Source organism: Saccostrea cucullata, unplaced genomic scaffold, assembly GCF_032062105.1.
Source record: "Saccostrea cucullata isolate Sc308-1 unplaced genomic scaffold, CSIRO_AGI_Scuc_v1 ctg6435, whole genome shotgun sequence".
Classification (NCBI taxonomy): Eukaryota; Metazoa; Mollusca; class Bivalvia; order Ostreida; family Ostreidae; genus Saccostrea; species Saccostrea cuccullata.
Window position 1 is genome coordinate 30,748 of NW_026936733.1, and position 17,524 is coordinate 48,271.

Below are 17,524 nucleotides of genomic sequence, written 5' to 3' on the forward strand. Positions count from 1 at the left end.
GCGTCATTCCTAAATCTACACAAAATTGAATAGCATTCCGGTGCGCCGTAGCGTCCACTATTGCATTTCAAATGCTCGGGAAACTGTTTAAAATGACGCAATCAACATGAAACTTTTAAAATGACGTCATAATAGACTAGGAATTGAAATAAGATAATTTTTGTCACAATTAGATTCGATTAATAATTTTTAATTTGAAATATTGCGTTAAACATTCTCGGGGGAAATTCTCAGTTTTTAGTGGTGCGCCGTAGGACCATGCCTTGCGCATATTAAGGCATAATAAAATGCTTATTCTTGTTTATTTTGTACCAAAAAGTACATTATACTCATATATGATAATTAAACATTTGCTGAAATGATATCACATCAATTAAGAGCGAGGTATTATGTAATTTGCTGAAAATTTCAGCCCAGTGCGTCCATTGTTTTCCGAGAAAAACGCTTTGTCCATTATTTTACGAGACAACCCTCGAACATATAGCAAAATAAAAAAAGACAGATTAATTAATTCTCTCTCACAAATTTCATCGGACAAAATTACACTCGGTTCAACTTAAAAATAATTTTCAGACACAATGCTCATATACATGCTTTGGCATCATACGAGTACATGAAGATTAAATAAAAAAAACAATTACTTTTTTTCATTTTCATGAAGTTAAGTACAAAGGAGAGCGTCATTACGCTGTGCACTGCTAGAAATTGGTTCTGTAATACTAGTATTCTGATTTCTTTTGGCTCTGTTATTATTTCATCGAAAATAGAAAATGAAAATATTTTAACATTTAAATACACAATGAATCACTGTATTTTTTGTAAAGAAAAATTAAAGCGGATTATTTATTGTATTGCGTTCAGAAAAAGATATTTTTTTAATAACAAAATAATTTTTTGAAAATGATTAATAATGCAAGTTAAAATAATATTAGAAACACTTGTCTTATTTGCGTAATGAAAAATAAGTTCTATCATATTTTCTAGGTGTCATCTTCAATCCAAATGTATCCATACTTTGCTTTACTAATTGTCACATTACCACCACGGTGGCCCTTTACTATAAAACTTTGATCAGATCTATCCGTACAACTGGCAGCAGCATTTTCGTCGAAGCCCCCCATTTCCGTCTGGACAAAGACACTGAGGGTGACGGAACCATGCACTGTAGGGATAACGATATAGTCTCCACCACGGATTTCTTGTGTTGTCTTTCTGCCCTCGTTATCAGACAAAACAATTCTAATGAAATAATCACAAGCGTTGGCAATATGGGTATTGTGTTGTTGACAACTTGAACATAACTGGCCCATTCTGAAAAGATTTAATAAACAAACCTTATCAATAGAACAGGTAGGGATTTTTTTAAATTTTTTCATTTGCCACTGTAGGTTTTCTTGTTATTATTGAATCTTTATCATCCCTCAAAGCATGAAAACAATATGACTTGAATGTCGACGAATCGAATTTATAATACATACCTTACACTGAATAGTTATCACCAATCTTTGTCCCTCCAGTTGACAAGGTCTAAAAAAATAAAAAGCTCTTTCACCAGTTTATAATTCATCTTTGTAGATAAAAACCCACTATGTTCTGATTCGACTAAAAAAAATCTTATACTTCTGTTGATATGTAATCTTTTCCGGTTAATAAAACAGGAAATGCTTAGCATCTCTTTTCATCTGTACAAAATGAAAAAGGGGATATTTGACTTCTTAAAAGTGAGGATAGAACACATGAATTTTTTTTTTTTTGCAGTTGTTACCAAAAAAAAAAAAGAAAATTAAAAAAAAAATTAAGATTGAAAGTAAAGCTTACTCTAAAAGTACATTAGTACATTACGTACATGTAAGCTCTAGGTACTGGTCAGGTAGACGGGAAAATTCGCAGTCTAATTCATTTTATGTTAAAACTTTACTGGTAGACCAAGGCAACATAGCAGCTCAGTTTGTTTCCAAAATTCATAGCAGAAGACATGTTAAGTGTAAAAATCTTGTCATTTATTTACATGACGAAAAACGAAATCCATTTATAAAAACAATTACCAAAGAATTTGGCTGGGAGACATAACAGAATCATGTAAAGCTTGACCAGAAATGCAATTCAATAAATGATTACAAAACAGTGGTTTCCCAGCCACAATATTGTTACAAAATACAGATGTGATAATGCGGTGAAATACAACATCAAACTTTATTGAAAACAAAAGTGGTGCAACCCAACGGGTTGAAGCACCACTCAAGATGTTGCCTTGGTAAAACCTCACGTATGATATAAAATGTTAAATTGTTTTAAAAAAATCTTTGGTATTTAAAGCTAATGAACATCATGCACAGACGAACATACATGTATTATTTACTCAAAACGCTCGTGGGCAAAATTCGATCTGTAAGAAAAAATGAAGGATTTCAATGTACCTAACATATAAGAGTCTTTTTGCTTGTAAACACTATTAGTTTTACTCATACACTGAACCAAACTTCTAAGTGTTCACCTAACATTTTTGAACATTTAAAGAGCAAATGCAAACAATAAATAATTTCTTTCATTCTTGGTTAATGATGCATATTTGAGTTTGATGTTGCGTAAATTTCATGTAAGTATCTCTTCAGAATGTTAAGCAAAGTGTCAAGGAAATGATGAACCCTCAAAATGAAAATTCACACAAAAAAATCTCGATGGAGTAAGACTCACTACTTGCTCTAATTACTACAAGTCAGTCTTTATTGTTGGATACCATGTACCCCTGAATAGGAGATTGACCCATCTGCTGCCCCATCTACATGTACTGCATAGATCTTTTCAAACAATTGAAATTGTGAGTAAAGGGGGGGGGGTGTTGACATTTCTATTAAAATCCCAAATTTGTTCAAAGAGATTCACTTCCGGGAATTTGAAAGTGGATCGTCACACAAATGCCTTTTGGTCAATATCCTTGGCTGTTAAGCATATACGTGCGCCGCTTTAAGGATAATTCAGAGTGCTTGAGCTGATAAAAGACTGTCACGAGCACTTTCTTATCATTTTCGTACGATTGAAATAGTTTGTTTCAATGTTTCTAAGATTTTTTCAGAACACTTTAACACTCTTTTAACCTGATCCCAGAATCATGAAACTAACTTAGACTTAAGTCAAATTTTCTATCACTTATAAAATACTCATTAATTGAGGAATTTAATTAGAAATTTGCAGATAACAACTCTTTTGAGAAGCAATATTGAAAAATATTTCAATTTTGGTCTTCTTGACCTTAACAACATTTTATAATAAAATAAAGATTTTGACTTAAGCTTAAGAAGTTTCATGATCCCGGGGCCTGATGTGACGCGAAATTTTCTCCTCAGAAGAAGATCAAAGTCACTTCCGATGTGGTTTAATTTTGTCAAAAACTTTCAAATTGTGATAAATTGGTGATGAAAAATGAGCACAGCCTATAGAAAAATGTGTTTAAATGGGTTTTGATACTGTTTCATAATTTTTTTAAAGTAAGAACAAGTACAATTAAGCACGAAAATGAAAGTAGTAAAACGTGGTGCAAAGATAACCCAGATATCAACATTCCGAAGGCTCTCCCTTCTATCTCAATGGTTATTTTGCCAATGTTTTGTGTTTTTTAGTGAAACAATTTGATAATGATGACAAAAGATGCTTATTACACAAAACACGTGCATCAAAGTACAGATTTATTGTTTTTAAGCTTCGTCACGGAACATTGGTTTTCATCGATGATATTGAATTTTCTCTCTACAATTGTTGAGAAGACTCATTTGTTGTAATAGTGTGAAAATATCATATCATTCTATAAAGTAGTTTTTAAATAAATACATTTATTAAAGTGAACACTTAGAAGTTTTGTTAAGTGTATATCATGGCCTTACATAAGAAGGCCAATACAAAATTCTGAACAGGAAGAAACAAGTGATGGCAATCAGCAACTAAATTATAAATGATGGTGAAACTTGCCCTAATGTATATAAAATTAAATAAACAATTCTGAAAGATAACAGGGCATACAAATTGTGAATCATTTAAAACTAACCTTGATACATTTACATAATTGAGAGTCCAAGGAAAGGAGTCCAGCTGAAAATCAAGGGAATCTATAAAATTAGATGGAAACAGGCTGACAACTTCTATGCCTACTAAGATTTAAGATGAAAAATATGTACAAAGAATGCAAAATTTGAATGCATTGCAAATACATCAAATTTTTGGGACATAGACAACCAATTCTGACCCAAATTAGAAATATACAGTGTAACCTTCCCACATTATTTGACAGACTACACCCCAAATAATACAACACTCCTCAAATAATACAACACTGCTGTAAACCAGGCTAGCTTAGTGGGATCAGCTGGCATTTCTTTAATAACAAATTATGTAACCAACAGGCATACATTAATGTGTATGTGATCAATGAAGTGATATAATTTTTGTTAACTATATATGTTATATGCTATGCAATATATCCCTATCAAAGACATTAAAAACCTCCCAGGAAAAAACCATATATATGAGTAACTATGGAAAACCTGTGTCCGTTGCTATGTAAATAATGTCTCAAGGGAGAATGCCGGACGTGCATTCAGTGCAGTGCTTGGTATGAATAACACATAGATGTACATGTACAATAAAACAAAATCAAAAATTACAATATTGTCGTTTATATCATATATTACAATATTATTGTTTATATTACATATGTAAACATATTCATTCAAATATAGATATAAACAAAACACGAGCGTGTTCTGCGGAGCACTGGCTTAGAATGCTCCAACACCTCACAAATTACTCTTTCTCATTGACCTTCCTTTGGCCATGCCTACCATAAACAGGTATTTCCAAAAAATATGTTTCTATCATACAATGTTTTCCCGCTATTCTACCACATGCAGGAAAGTTCTAATATGGAAATGGTAACAGGCAGACAAATTCTGACCCTGTTAGAGAATATACAATACAGAAATGGTAGCAGGCACACAAATTCTGATCCTGTTAGAATATATACAATACAGAAATGGTAACAGGCATACAGATTCTGACCCTGTTAGAGAATATAAAATACAGAAATTGTAACAGGCAGACAAATTCTGACCCTGTAAGAGTAGATACAATACCGAAATGGTAACGGGCAGACAAATTCTGACCCTGTTAGAAAATATACAATACAGAAATAGTAACAGGCATACAGATTCTGACCCTGTTAGAAAATATACAATACAGAAATAGTAACAGACATACAGATTCTGACCCTGTTAGAAAATATACAATACAGAAATGGTAACAGGCAGACAAATTCTGACCCTGTTTAAAATATACGAAACAGAAATGATAACAGGCAGACAAAATTTTGAACCTGATAAAGTGAAGTCATTTAACTCTGGTTAGACAATAAATGTAAAATTTGGGATGGTGAGTCAGCAGCAGCTTTGAGAGTCTGTAAACTGGCATTTTGTAGTCTTGCTGGAACCATAAAGAATTACACAATTTCGGGTAGGGGTTGTTGCCAAGACAAAGGAGCAGACTGATGCAATTTTCAAAATTCTTTGTCACCTCCAAATAAAGTGTTAAGGACTGACGGAATATTTAAGTTGTCTGCAGGATTAGCTGCTGCATGTGTTTGTGAGGCTGAATCGCTGTTTGAATTATGGATGTCGGCAGATAGCTGGACTTGCCTGTGCTGGTGACTTTCTCCATTTAGGCAGCATTTTCTGAAAAGAGAGGAACACAGCCAACTCGCAGTGTGTAGTGGTAAGCAACCATTTTCTTTATAAGCAAAAAGTAAGCACATATTCCCAATATAAGCAGAATGTAGTTATTAAATAACATACTAATGCGAGCACAAACTCGCAAAGATGTAATGGCAAAGCAAGCACAAACGTACATGAATTGAGCACAAACATAACAATAACAATAACATAACAATAACAATAATAAAATCTGCCATACCAATACAAGCACAAATTCCCAAAGATGTAATGGAAAAGCAAGGGCATACTTACATGAATTGAGCACAAACATAACAATAAATTCTGCCATACCAATACAAGCACAAACTCGCAAAGATGTAATGATAAAGCATGCACATACATGAATTGAGCACAAACTCAATAATGGAATCTGCCATACCAATGCGAGCACAAACTCGCAAAGATGAAATGGCAAAGCAAGCACAAACTTGCATAAATTGAGCACAAACTCAAAATAGATTCTGCCATACTAATGCGAGCACAAACTCGCAAAAATGTAATGGCAAAGCCAGCACAAACTTGCATGAATCGAGCACAAACTCAACAATATATTCTGCCATATTAATGCGAGCACAATCTCGCTATGAATATCATGGCAAACTAAGCAAGCACAAACTTGCATGAATTGAGCACAAACTCAACAATAGATTCTGCCATATTAATGCGAGCACAAACTCACTATGAATATCATGGAAAAGCAAGCACAAACTTGCATGAATTGAGCACAAACTCAACAATAGATTCTGCCATACTTATGCGAGCACAAACTCGCTAAGATGTAATAGCAAAGCAAGCACAAACTTGCACGAATTGAGCACAAACTCAACAAAAATTTTATTCAAATGAATTCATATCACACATAGTAGCGACCTGAGATGATCACCGTGTGCAATTAAGAATTGAAACAAAATTCATTTTAGCATCTTAAAACAAAAAAAAATTATATTATTGTGTAAAACAAAATCTTACATTTTTGGAAAGCGGATAAACTAAACTTAACTTTTCATCTTTGTGCATATTCTTATGTTTATTTATTCATACAAGTGTGTTGAAGATTCACGAGATCTAAAATGCGACAGGTTTAAAAAAAATGAATGAACATTTCCAAACAATCAAATCCTAATATCTTTCTACAACATGGGAGTTGTAAATAAACGTGAAAGTTCAATTGATATAAATTTCAACCTTGTGCTTTAACCTTTAGCCAGCCGCACTTTGACCTAACGGTAAAACTCATTGGTAAATTTTCAGGCCTCACCGGGTGTGATCATGTTATTTAACATTTCATAAATGATTGCGCCTGTAAGAAAAGGGTCCTTATGGCATTTTTATCAAAACAGAGAAATAACGTCATAAAGACGTGACGTTGCAGATCGACGGCGAGTGTCAACGCAGATTTTTTAGCTCTACTGGTCAGAGACCAGAAGAGCTTATGCGATAGTAATGCGTCCGGCGTCCGTCCGTCTGTCCGTCTGTCCGTCTGTCTGTCTGTAAACAATTTTTCAAAATGCTACTCCTCCTACAGTTTTGGTCTAATTTCAATATAACTTGGCACACAAGTAGACTACGCTAAGATACATAATTCTGTGTATCGGTTTTTGATTTTGATGAACGGTGTTGCCGTGGTTACTAAAAATAGAAATTTCTGTGAAATTCTTTCAAAATGCTACTCCTCCTACAGTTTTGGTTTGATTTCATTATAACTTGGCACACAAGTAGACTACACTAAGATACATAATTCTGTGTATCGGTTTTTGATTTCAATGAACGGTGTTGCCGTGGTTACTAAAAATAGAAATTTCTGTTAAATTCTTTCAAAATGCTACTCCTCCTACAGTTTTGGTCTGATTTCAGTATTACTTGGCAAACAAGTAGAATACACTAAGATACATAATTCTGTATATCGGTGTTTGATTTTGATGAACGGTGTTGCCGTGGTTATTAAAAATAGAAATTTCTGTGAAATTCTTTCAAAATGCTACCCCTCCTACAGATTTGGTTTGATTTCACTATAACTTGGCACACAAGTAGAATACACTAAGATACATAATTCTGTTTATCGGTTTTTGATTTCGATGAACGGTGTTGCTGTGGTTACTAAAAATAGAAATATCTGTAAAATTGTTTCAAAATGCTACTCCTCCTACAGTTTATGTCTGATTTCAATATAACTTGGCACATAAGTAGAATACACTAAGATACATAATTCTGTGTATCGAATTTTAATTTTGATGAACGGTGTTGCCGTGGTTACTAAAAATGGAAATGTCTGTAAAATTGTTTCAAAATGCTTCTCCTCCTACAGTTTTGGTCTGATTTCAGTATAACTTGGCACACAAGTAGACTACACTAAGAACATAAACTTAAAGAGACTTTATCAACGATCATTATTCTATTTAGTTTCAAATCCCAGCTGCTTAAGTACTTTTCTCTTCCTTTGCTATAAGTTCAAACCAGTAGTGTAACGATAAGTGTTAACTAAATCTACCATGTCTTAATTATGATCGGGTTCGATGTTCAATATAGTATGTTGATGTTTACTGAATAAACGTTACATGGTGTCAGAAGTACACGTGCACCATTGATTTTGGTGAATGCTATCCCTCCTATTCGGCATGAGTAACGGAGATGGTGAAAATCAGGCAGATGGTGTTGCAGCGGCACCGCAGAGAGTGTATGTCCCGACAAATATACCGTTTCCAGCGAAATTGGACATTCGAGGAAACTTGGCTACGAATTGGCGCCATTTTAAACGGGTATGGGAGAACTATGAAATTGCAACCGGACTGAAAGATAAGAATAATGAATTGCGTGTAGCAACTTTATTAACATGCTTAGGTGCAGAGGCATTATCTGTTTACGATGGCCTCAAGTTCAACAACGATGAAGATCGTAAAGATATCATCAAAGTACTACAAGTACTAGAAGACTTCTGCATAGGTCAGACGAATGTGATATACGAACGATACACGTTCAACAAAAGAGAACAAGAGTTAAATGAAACTATTGACAGTTATGTTGCTTCATTACGCACACTTGTGAAAACCTGTAGATTCGGTGCTTTAGAAGAAGAAATGATTCGAGATAGGATCGTGCTCGGGATTAGGGACAATCACACAAGAAAGAAACTGTTACAGGAGAAAGGTTTAGACTTACAACGTTGTGTTGACATTTGTAGAGCTAGTGAGAAGTCAAGTTCACAACTTCGAGCGATAGAAGAAGTGCAGTTTGTGAAGAAAACTAAACCAGTGTCAGATAAACAGAAGAAGGGTCCTAGAGACAAACAAGAAGTAAGCTGTGAGTACTGTGGTTTACGACACCGTAAGGATAAAGCAGATTGTCCGGCTTATGGCAAAGAGTGTTCTTCATGCAGACGCAAGAATCACTTTGCTCGTGTGTGTAAACAAGGGAACACTAAGCAGCAGAAAAAGTTCCGACCTGGCAGAAGGCCACAGTCAAAGAAATCGGTACATGATGTGAATGACTATTCATCATCCAGTGAATGTGAATATGTTCTCACTGTCGAAGAGGTACACAATGTCAACAAGAAAAAGAAGATTACAGCCCAGATGCTTATCAATGACAAAACAGTACATTTTCAGTTGGATTGTGGATCTAGTGTGAATATTCTACCTGACACATTGTACAAGAAGCTGTGTAATGACCACGAGAACCTGACAGAAACTAATATGACATTAGTGATGTACAACAAGAGTGAGACGAAGCCATTGGGGAAAAGAAGGCTGACTGTTCGCAATCCTAGAAACAGAAAAAAGTACAGCGTTGAATTTGTGATAGTGTCAGGAACAGAACTTAACCCTATTCTTGGAGTATCGGCGATACAATCGATGAAACTTATCACTGTGAATGAGCAGAACTTTGTCGCACAGATTGGTGGAAAGTGTAGTGACACTACAGAGCCTCTTACCAAAGAACATTTGAAACAACAGTATCCAACATTATTTGATGGACTTGGAAAACTTGAAGGGGAGTTACACCTCAGGATTGACACTACTGTGCAGCCAACAAAGATACCTACCAGGAAAGTGCCACTATCGCTCAAGTCGGATCTAAAGAAAGAACTTGATCGGCTACAGAATCTAGGAGTTATCTCTCCAGTAACGACTCCAACTGACTGGATATCATCCATGGTTGTAGCGAGGAAGTCAAATGGGGCAATTAGACTTTGTATTGATCCGAAACCCCTAAATGTAGCACTTCAGAGGAATCATTACCCCACTCCAACAATAGAAGACATCCTACCAGATTTGACAAAGGCCAGGATTTTCTCAGTGGTGGACGCGAAGGACGGATTTTGGCATGTCCTGCTCGACAAAACCAGTAGTTTCCTAACAACATTTGGAACACCCTGGGGACGTTACCGTTGGTTGAGGATGCCTTTTGGCATAGCACCAGCACCTGAAGAATTTCAGAGGAGGATGGATGAAGCACTTGAGGGTTTGAATGGAACCAAAGCAATTCACGATGATATACTTGTCTACGGTTGTGGAGACACAGATGAAGAGGCGATTAGAGACCATAATCGAAAGCTAATTGAGTTGATGGACCGATGTAAGCAGAAGAACATTAAACTGAACCTTGACAAACTGAAATTAGGACTTACATCAGTGTCTTACCTTGGACATGTTATTTCAAAGCAGGGACTGAGTGCTGATCCAAGTAAAGTACAAGCAATTAGAGAGATGCCTACTCCTACAGACAGACAAGCAGTACAGCGTTTGTTAGGAATGGTCAATTTTGTGCAGAAATTTGTACCCAATCTTTCAGAAGTTACTTCTACGCTTCGGGACTTGTTGAAAAGTGACACTTATTTTCATTGGGATGAGCAAGTCCATGGAAATGCCTTCAGCACTATTAAGAAGATTTTGTCAGAAGCACCAGTCTTGAGTTTCTTTGATCCAAATAAAGAGACAATACTACAGTGTGATGCATCGCAGAATGGATTAGGGGCTTGTTTGATGCAGGATGGACATCCGGTTGTGTATGCTTCGAGAGCATTGACCCAGACAGAGTGCAATTATGCACAAATTGAGAAAGAATTGCTAGCCGTAGTTTTTGGACTCGAGCGTTTTGAGAATTACACGTATGGTCGTCACGTCAAGATAGAGTCAGATCATAAGCCGCTTGAAATCATTCAAAGGAAGAGTCTTGTGATGGCACCTAGGAGACTTCAGAGGATGCTATTGCGACTCCAGAAGTTTGATTACGAGATAGTCTATAAGAAAGGTGCAGAGATGTACTTAGCAGATACGCTAAGCAGAGCTTATCTACCAGCATCAGAAGAAGATATGGAGAAAGCAAGCATATTCGATATTGATCAGAGGAGCTACATATCAATATCCGAAGCAAAGATCATGAAAATAAAAGAAGCGTCTGAGGAGGATGAAACAATGAAGTTGTTGAAACATGTCATCAAGTCGGGATGGCCAGACTGCAAGGATGAACTTCCAGATAAAGTTCAGTGTTACTTCCCATTCAGAGATGAACTTGTCATCCAGGACGGCCTAGTATTCAAAGGGGAGAGAGTTGTGATTCCTGATAGAGTTCGCAGAGACATTATTGAGAGGGTTCACGAAACACATATTGGAATACAAGGATGCCTAAGAAGGGCACGAGAGACAGTGTATTGGCCCAATATGAACAATGACATTGAGAATTATATACAGTGTTGTGAAATTTGTAGTTCATGTCAGCCTGACCAGCCAAAGGAACCAATGATTTCACATGATATCCCAAAGAGAGCCTGGGAAAAAGTTGGTTGTGACTTATTTGAGTTTGACGGAAATGACTACCTTATATGTGCAGACTATTTCTCAGATTTCTTCGAAATAGACAGATTACATGGAAAGACTGGCAAGGAAGTCATTACAAAGATGAAAGCTCAGATAGCGCGTCATGGCATTCCGGATGTTATTATATCTGATAATGGGCCACCATTCAACAGTAGAGAATTTCAGAATTTTGCTGAAAAGTACGAGTTCGAGCACAGGACTTCATCTCCTCGTTACCCTCAGTCAAATGGAAAAGCAGAAAACGCAGTCAAGATTGCTAAGGCTCTAATGCGCAAATGTGTCCTTGACCAGAAAGATCCTTTCTTAGCACTTTTGGACTGGAGAAATACACCAAGTGAGACCATTGGATTTTCAGCTGCAGAAAGACTGTTTGGCAGGAGAACCAGGACTAGACTCACACTTTCCTCAAAGCAGTTGAAAACTCATAATTCCAGTGGGATCTCCAGGAAGCTGTACAAGAGGAAAGGAAAAGAAGCTAGCTACTATAACTGCGGCACAAAGGAATTGCAGAAATTACATGCGGGAGACACTGTACGAATTCGTCCATTCGGGAGAGAGAAGTCGTGGACAAAAGCACAAGTAAGAGATCAAGTGGATATTCGCTCCTATGAAGTTCGTACAGAAGATGGACGCGTATATAGGAGAAATCGAAAACATCTACGACTTAGCAGGGAACCGTTTTCTAAGGAAGACTTACCCAGAAACACCAGTTTGTTCCCTGATGTAAATAAAGACAATTTGGAGACTAGTGTTTCTACTAACAGAGACATGGACAGAGTGGAAACCCCAGTTCAGAGTACATTACAAGCACGGAACACACCGATAGTTGACAAGAGTATCATACCAGCCAAAACATGTCCTTTACCAAATCCAACATCTGAAGTATCGGGCAAACGTCATACAAGGAGTGGCCGCGAAATCAAACCTCCACAGAAGTATCAGGATTTCGTGTGTAATGATGAGTGTTTTGTGTAGGAGAGGTAGATAGTGATAAGGTCATAATAATACCTTGTCTACCTCAGGTTTCCAAAGAAATCTAGTCATTTTGTTTTATATGTTGCTACAAGTAGTTGCATAACAGTTTAGTTTGTTTGTATGTTATTGGAACCCAGTAATTATTTTTAATACTCTGACATTCAAATTCTGGACAATATAGACTATCATGGGACTTTGATGAATTAAGCTTTATGTATAATTTACATTTGAAAAATGCTCGGTTTGTGAATTCATAATTTTTAAGAAAAATCTTGAGAAAGGGGATGTAACGATAAGTGTTAACTAAATCTACCATGTCTTAATTATGATCGGGTTCGATGTTCAATATAGTATGTTGATGTTTACTGAATAAACGTTACAAGTAGAGCTTCAGTCTCGACAGAGACTTCTGGTTTTTTACCACGTGTTTACGTTTTTGACACTAACTTTATCGTAGGTCTGAATATTGATAATAGAATTTCATTCGCATATTTGTCCTGTGTCCAAATCCTTTTGTCCACTAGTTCTACTTTTTAAAAAAGACAGAATTTTATCCCAGATCGGTTCCTTTACTAGTACAGTTGTAGCTAATATTTATACCTCGAAGACAGTAATAATAAAATAACTATTTATGCCAAAAGCTTCAGACAATGTGATTGTGATGTATTCCGGATCTTTAATATCTTTCATTAACAGTTTTTATATTAGAATGTACTGCGCATGAATATTGAATAAAGTAGTTCTGTTATGGCTGACCCACGTGTTGAATGGTGAATTTTGCAACACAACATTTTGGCGACGAGGATGGTAGTTTAGAGTCGACAAACATACAGATTGATACGGTATGGGTGAAGAAGAAAACGCTGCACAAATAATACAGGTCAGATCAATCGGTAAGATTGGATCATTCGACGAATCACTCGAGACATGGGATGTTTACACAGAACGGGTCGACCTCTATTTTAAGGCAAACGGGGTTTCTGAAGATTTATTAGTGCCGTCATTCTTAGCTGTTATAGGACCTAAAACGTACGGGCTATTAAAGAACATTGTTGCACCTACTAAGCCTGCAAATCTCACTTACCAACAGATTCTTGAACATTTGAATAGACATCTGTGTCCAAAGCCCTCCGTTATTGCGGAGCGATTCAGATTCCACAAACGAGAACAACGGTCAAGTGAAACTGTGTTGTCATATGTGGCGGAACTCAGAAAACTGTCCATACATTGCAATTTTGGAGAGACTCTCAATGACACTATAAGAGACCGGTTTGTGTGTGGTATTAACAGCGAATCTGTCCAGAAAAAGTTACTTGCTGAGCCAGCACTAACACTAGATACTGCAGTGAAAATTGCGCACGCAATGGAGACCGCAGGACGAGACGCGACAGAGCTTCGAGAGCAAAGAAACACTGGTACAGTTCACAAGGTAAATCTTAATGGTAGGCCTAGCCAGAAATCAAAATCTCAGCAAAACCTCAGTCACAGAAGATGCCAGCCCCAGCACAACGTACACACAAGGACTGCTGGAGATGTGGTGGCGAACACAGCGTCATGAACTGTAAACATGTAAACAGTATTTGTCGTTACTGTTCGAAGAAAGGTCACATAGAGAGAGCATGTTTAAAGAAAAAGAAGGATGCAGAGAGAAGGACTGGGAAAAAGGTGAACTTCCTAAATGACAATGATGAGCATGATGAACATCAGTTTGAACCTATGTTACATGTGCATACTGTTAACAATATGAACAAAGTTGACCCAATTATCCTAAAGCTGAGGATCAAAGGACAACCTATTAACATGGAGCTAGATACTGGATCGTCTGTATCTATCATACCTGAGACGTTCTATAAACAAAATCTCAGTGACGTACCACTTCAGGGGACCAAAATAAAACTCAAGACTTTTACGGGTGAGAATATTAGTCCTCTAGGCACAGTACATGTACCAGTGACGTTGAATCAGCAACAGGGAAACATGGATCTAGTAGTAGTGAGACAAAATGGACCCGCACTCTTTGGTCGTGATGGACTATCACAGTTTAAAGTGAACTGGCATGAAGTGAAAGTATTAAAGCTACAACAGACTACACAGAAAACTGACACTATGTTAAAGGAAATTCTCGACAAACATCGAGCCATTTTCAGATCCGAGATTGGAAAACTGGAAGGAATTACAGCTTCATTGTACCTGGAAGATAGTGCTCAACCAAAATTCTGTAAGGCTAGACCCGTACCTTATTCCCTAAAGCCAAAAGTCGAGGAAGAACTTAAACGCTTGGAAAAAGAGGGCATAATCAAGTCGGTTACTCACAGTAAATGGGCATCACCTGTTGTTCCTGTAGTGAAGAAAAATGGTCAAGTACGCCTGTGTGGAGACTACAAGGTAACCATCAATCCAGTGATGAAGGTGGACCAGTATCCGTTACCTCGAATTCAGGATATATTTGCATCACTAGCAGGAGGAAGGAAGTTTTCTAAGATAGAATTGACACAAGCCTACAACCAGATGCAAGTAGATGAGTCGTCCAGAGAACTAATGACAATGAATACACACAAGGGCTTATTCCAGTACACACGTCTACAGTTTGGTGTGGCTGCTGCCCCAGCTATATGGCAACGTGCCATGGACCAAGTGTTACAAGGGATACCGTTTACATCATGTGTCTTAGATGACATGATCATAACCGGGAAAACAGATGAAGAGCACCTTCCGAACCTTGATGCAGTTTTAGAACGATTAGAAAAGTTTGGTCTACGAGCTAACATGGACAAGTGCGACTTCTTTAAAGAACAAGTGTCATACTGTGGTCACATGATATCAGAAGAAGGACTGAAGAAGTCACCAGACAAGGTCAACGCTGTACTTAATGCACCAAGACCAGAGAACTTACAGCAAATCCGATCATTCTTAGGCTTAGTTAATTACTACCGTTCATTCTTACCAAACCTGTCAACAGTCCTGGGTCCACTGAATGAACTTCTGCAGGGAGATAAAACATTGAAATGGACAAAACAGTGTGAGCAGGCCTTCACAGAAGTTAAGGAAATGATGACGTCAGAACAAGTTCTTTGTCATTATGACCCAAACAAGCCAGTCAAGCTAGCCTGCGATGCTTCTCCGTATGGAATTGGTAGTGTTCTTTCCCATGTAATGGATGATGGAACTGAACGACCAATAGCATTTGCTTCCAGATCACTTAACAAGGCTGAAAAAGCATACTCTCAAATTGACAAGGAAGCCTTAGCTTTGTATTGGGGAGTAGTTAAATTTCATACTTACCTGTATGGACGTCGTTTCACATTAGTCACAGACCACAAGCCGTTGGTTAGCATCCTGAACCCTAGTGCTGGAATACCTGCCATGACAGCTGCACGACTGCAGAGATATGCGCTATATCTGGCTGGACATACTTACGACATAGAATACAGAAACACCAAATCTCATTGTAATGCTGATGGACTTAGCAGACTACCACTTTCAGTGACAGCATCAGATTATGAAGACACAGCAACAGTATTTTACAATACTCAAATGGATCAACTACCTGTTACTAGTGCACAAGTCAAGCTTGGAACTCAAAGAGATAATGTCTTATCACATGTATTGGACTGTGTTTCAAAGGGGCACAATGACTTACCTGCAGATGACGAGAGATTTCGTCTTTACAGTTACAGATTTAAGGAACTTACCTGTCACCAGAATTGCTTGATGTGGGGAAATCGTGTTGTTGTACCAGAAAAACTAAGAGACAGAGTTTTACAAGATTTACATGAGGGTCACATTGGGATTGTCAAAATGAAGTCTATCGCAAGATCATATGTGTGGTGGCCTAAAATTGATCAAGATATCGAAAACTTGTGTTCCGGTTGCGGTGGTTGCCAGCAACATAGCAACATGCCAAAAGCTGCTCCAGTGCATCCCTGGGATTGGCCGAAGGAACCCTGGGACCGCCTACATATAGACTTTGCCGGGCCATTCATGAACTCTATGTTCTTACTCATCGTAGATGCACATTCTAAATGGCTGGAGATCTTTCCAATGAAATCAACAACAGCAACACTTACCATTGAGAAATTGAGAATTTTATTTTCACAACTTGGACTTCCTAAGGTGATAGTGTCAGATAACGGACCCCAGTTCATTTCGGAGGAATTTCAGTTATTTCTTGCACAAAATGGCATCAAGCATATTACCTCTGCCCCGTATCACCCTCGTACGAATGGGCAAGCAGAGCGACTTGTTCAGGTATTCAAACAAGCAATGAAGAGCGCTAAGGGAGACCAAACATCCATGCAACATAAGCTGAGCACATTTTTATTCAAATACCGCACTACACCACATTCGTTAACGAACGAAACACCTGCGAAATTGCTGTTGGGAAGAAACTTGCGAACGAGGTTGGACATCATTAAACCAAACTTAAATGATACAGTTTTGTCAGGACAAGACCAGATGAAACTTTCCATACGCTCTAATGTTAGAGAATTTAAGGAAGGAGAGAAGGTTATGGCCAGAGATTACAGGAAAGCAGACACTCACGTACCGGACCGCTTTCTTACACAGTTGACACAGGACTTGGCACTCTATGGCGACGTCATGCTGATCAGCTTCGTAGTGGAACTAGTGACACCAATTCGGAACCAAATATTGAAATTCCTGATGTCAGACCGACCGTTCCAACAACAATGCGTACTCCGAAAGGAAAAGATGCGATTTCACAAGCTGTCTCGAAAACTCCTGTAGTGTCCAAGGAACCGTCCGTGACAGAGCCGACTCCAGATGTTAGACGCTATCCGCAAAGAGAGAGACGAGCTCCAAAGAAACTGAATTTGTGAATATTATGCTGATTACACAGTGTTTGGAGCATAATAATCTCCATGTAATCAGTAAGAACCAGAGGTTCTTTCCTATTATCAGTATTTGTTGTTAAAGTGCAAATGTGTTCATTAGTTCTAGTCATATGGTCATTCTAGTCAT

The 17,524-nt window shown here is 37.5% G+C and overlaps 2 protein-coding genes and 1 long non-coding RNA gene across 3 annotated transcripts; 2 read left to right on the forward strand and 1 right to left on the reverse strand.

The window, feature by feature from the left end:
* Nucleotides 1–829: 829 nt before the first annotated feature.
* LOC134246400 (uncharacterized) lies at nucleotides 830–1,622 on the reverse strand. Its single transcript, XR_009987624.1, has 2 exons — nucleotides 1,479–1,622; nucleotides 830–1,311 (listed from the first exon to the last, which is right to left on the reverse strand). It is a non-coding gene; the product is annotated as an uncharacterized LOC134246400 (long non-coding RNA).
* Nucleotides 1,623–8,371: 6,749 nt separating this feature from the next.
* On the forward strand, nucleotides 8,372–12,544 carry LOC134246401 (uncharacterized protein K02A2.6-like). The gene has a single exon (XM_062728764.1). It carries the CDS (start codon nucleotides 8,372–8,374, stop codon nucleotides 12,542–12,544), a length of 4,173 nt encoding a protein of 1,390 aa, XP_062584748.1.
* Nucleotides 12,545–14,098: 1,554 nt separating this feature from the next.
* Nucleotides 14,099–17,290, forward strand: LOC134246402 (uncharacterized protein K02A2.6-like). Its single transcript, XM_062728765.1, has one exon. The coding sequence runs from the start codon at nucleotides 14,099–14,101 to the stop codon at nucleotides 17,288–17,290; it is 3,192 nt and encodes a 1,063-aa protein (XP_062584749.1).
* Nucleotides 17,291–17,524: the final 234 nt, after the last annotated feature.

Excerpts from the sequence above, each read along its gene's own strand:
- LOC134246401 (XM_062728764.1), top strand. The coding sequence starts at position 8,372 with ATGAGTAACGGAGATGGTGAAAATCAGGCAGATGGTGTTGCAGCGGCA.
- LOC134246402 (XM_062728765.1), top strand. The coding sequence starts at position 14,099 with ATGAACTGTAAACATGTAAACAGTATTTGTCGTTACTGTTCGAAGAAA.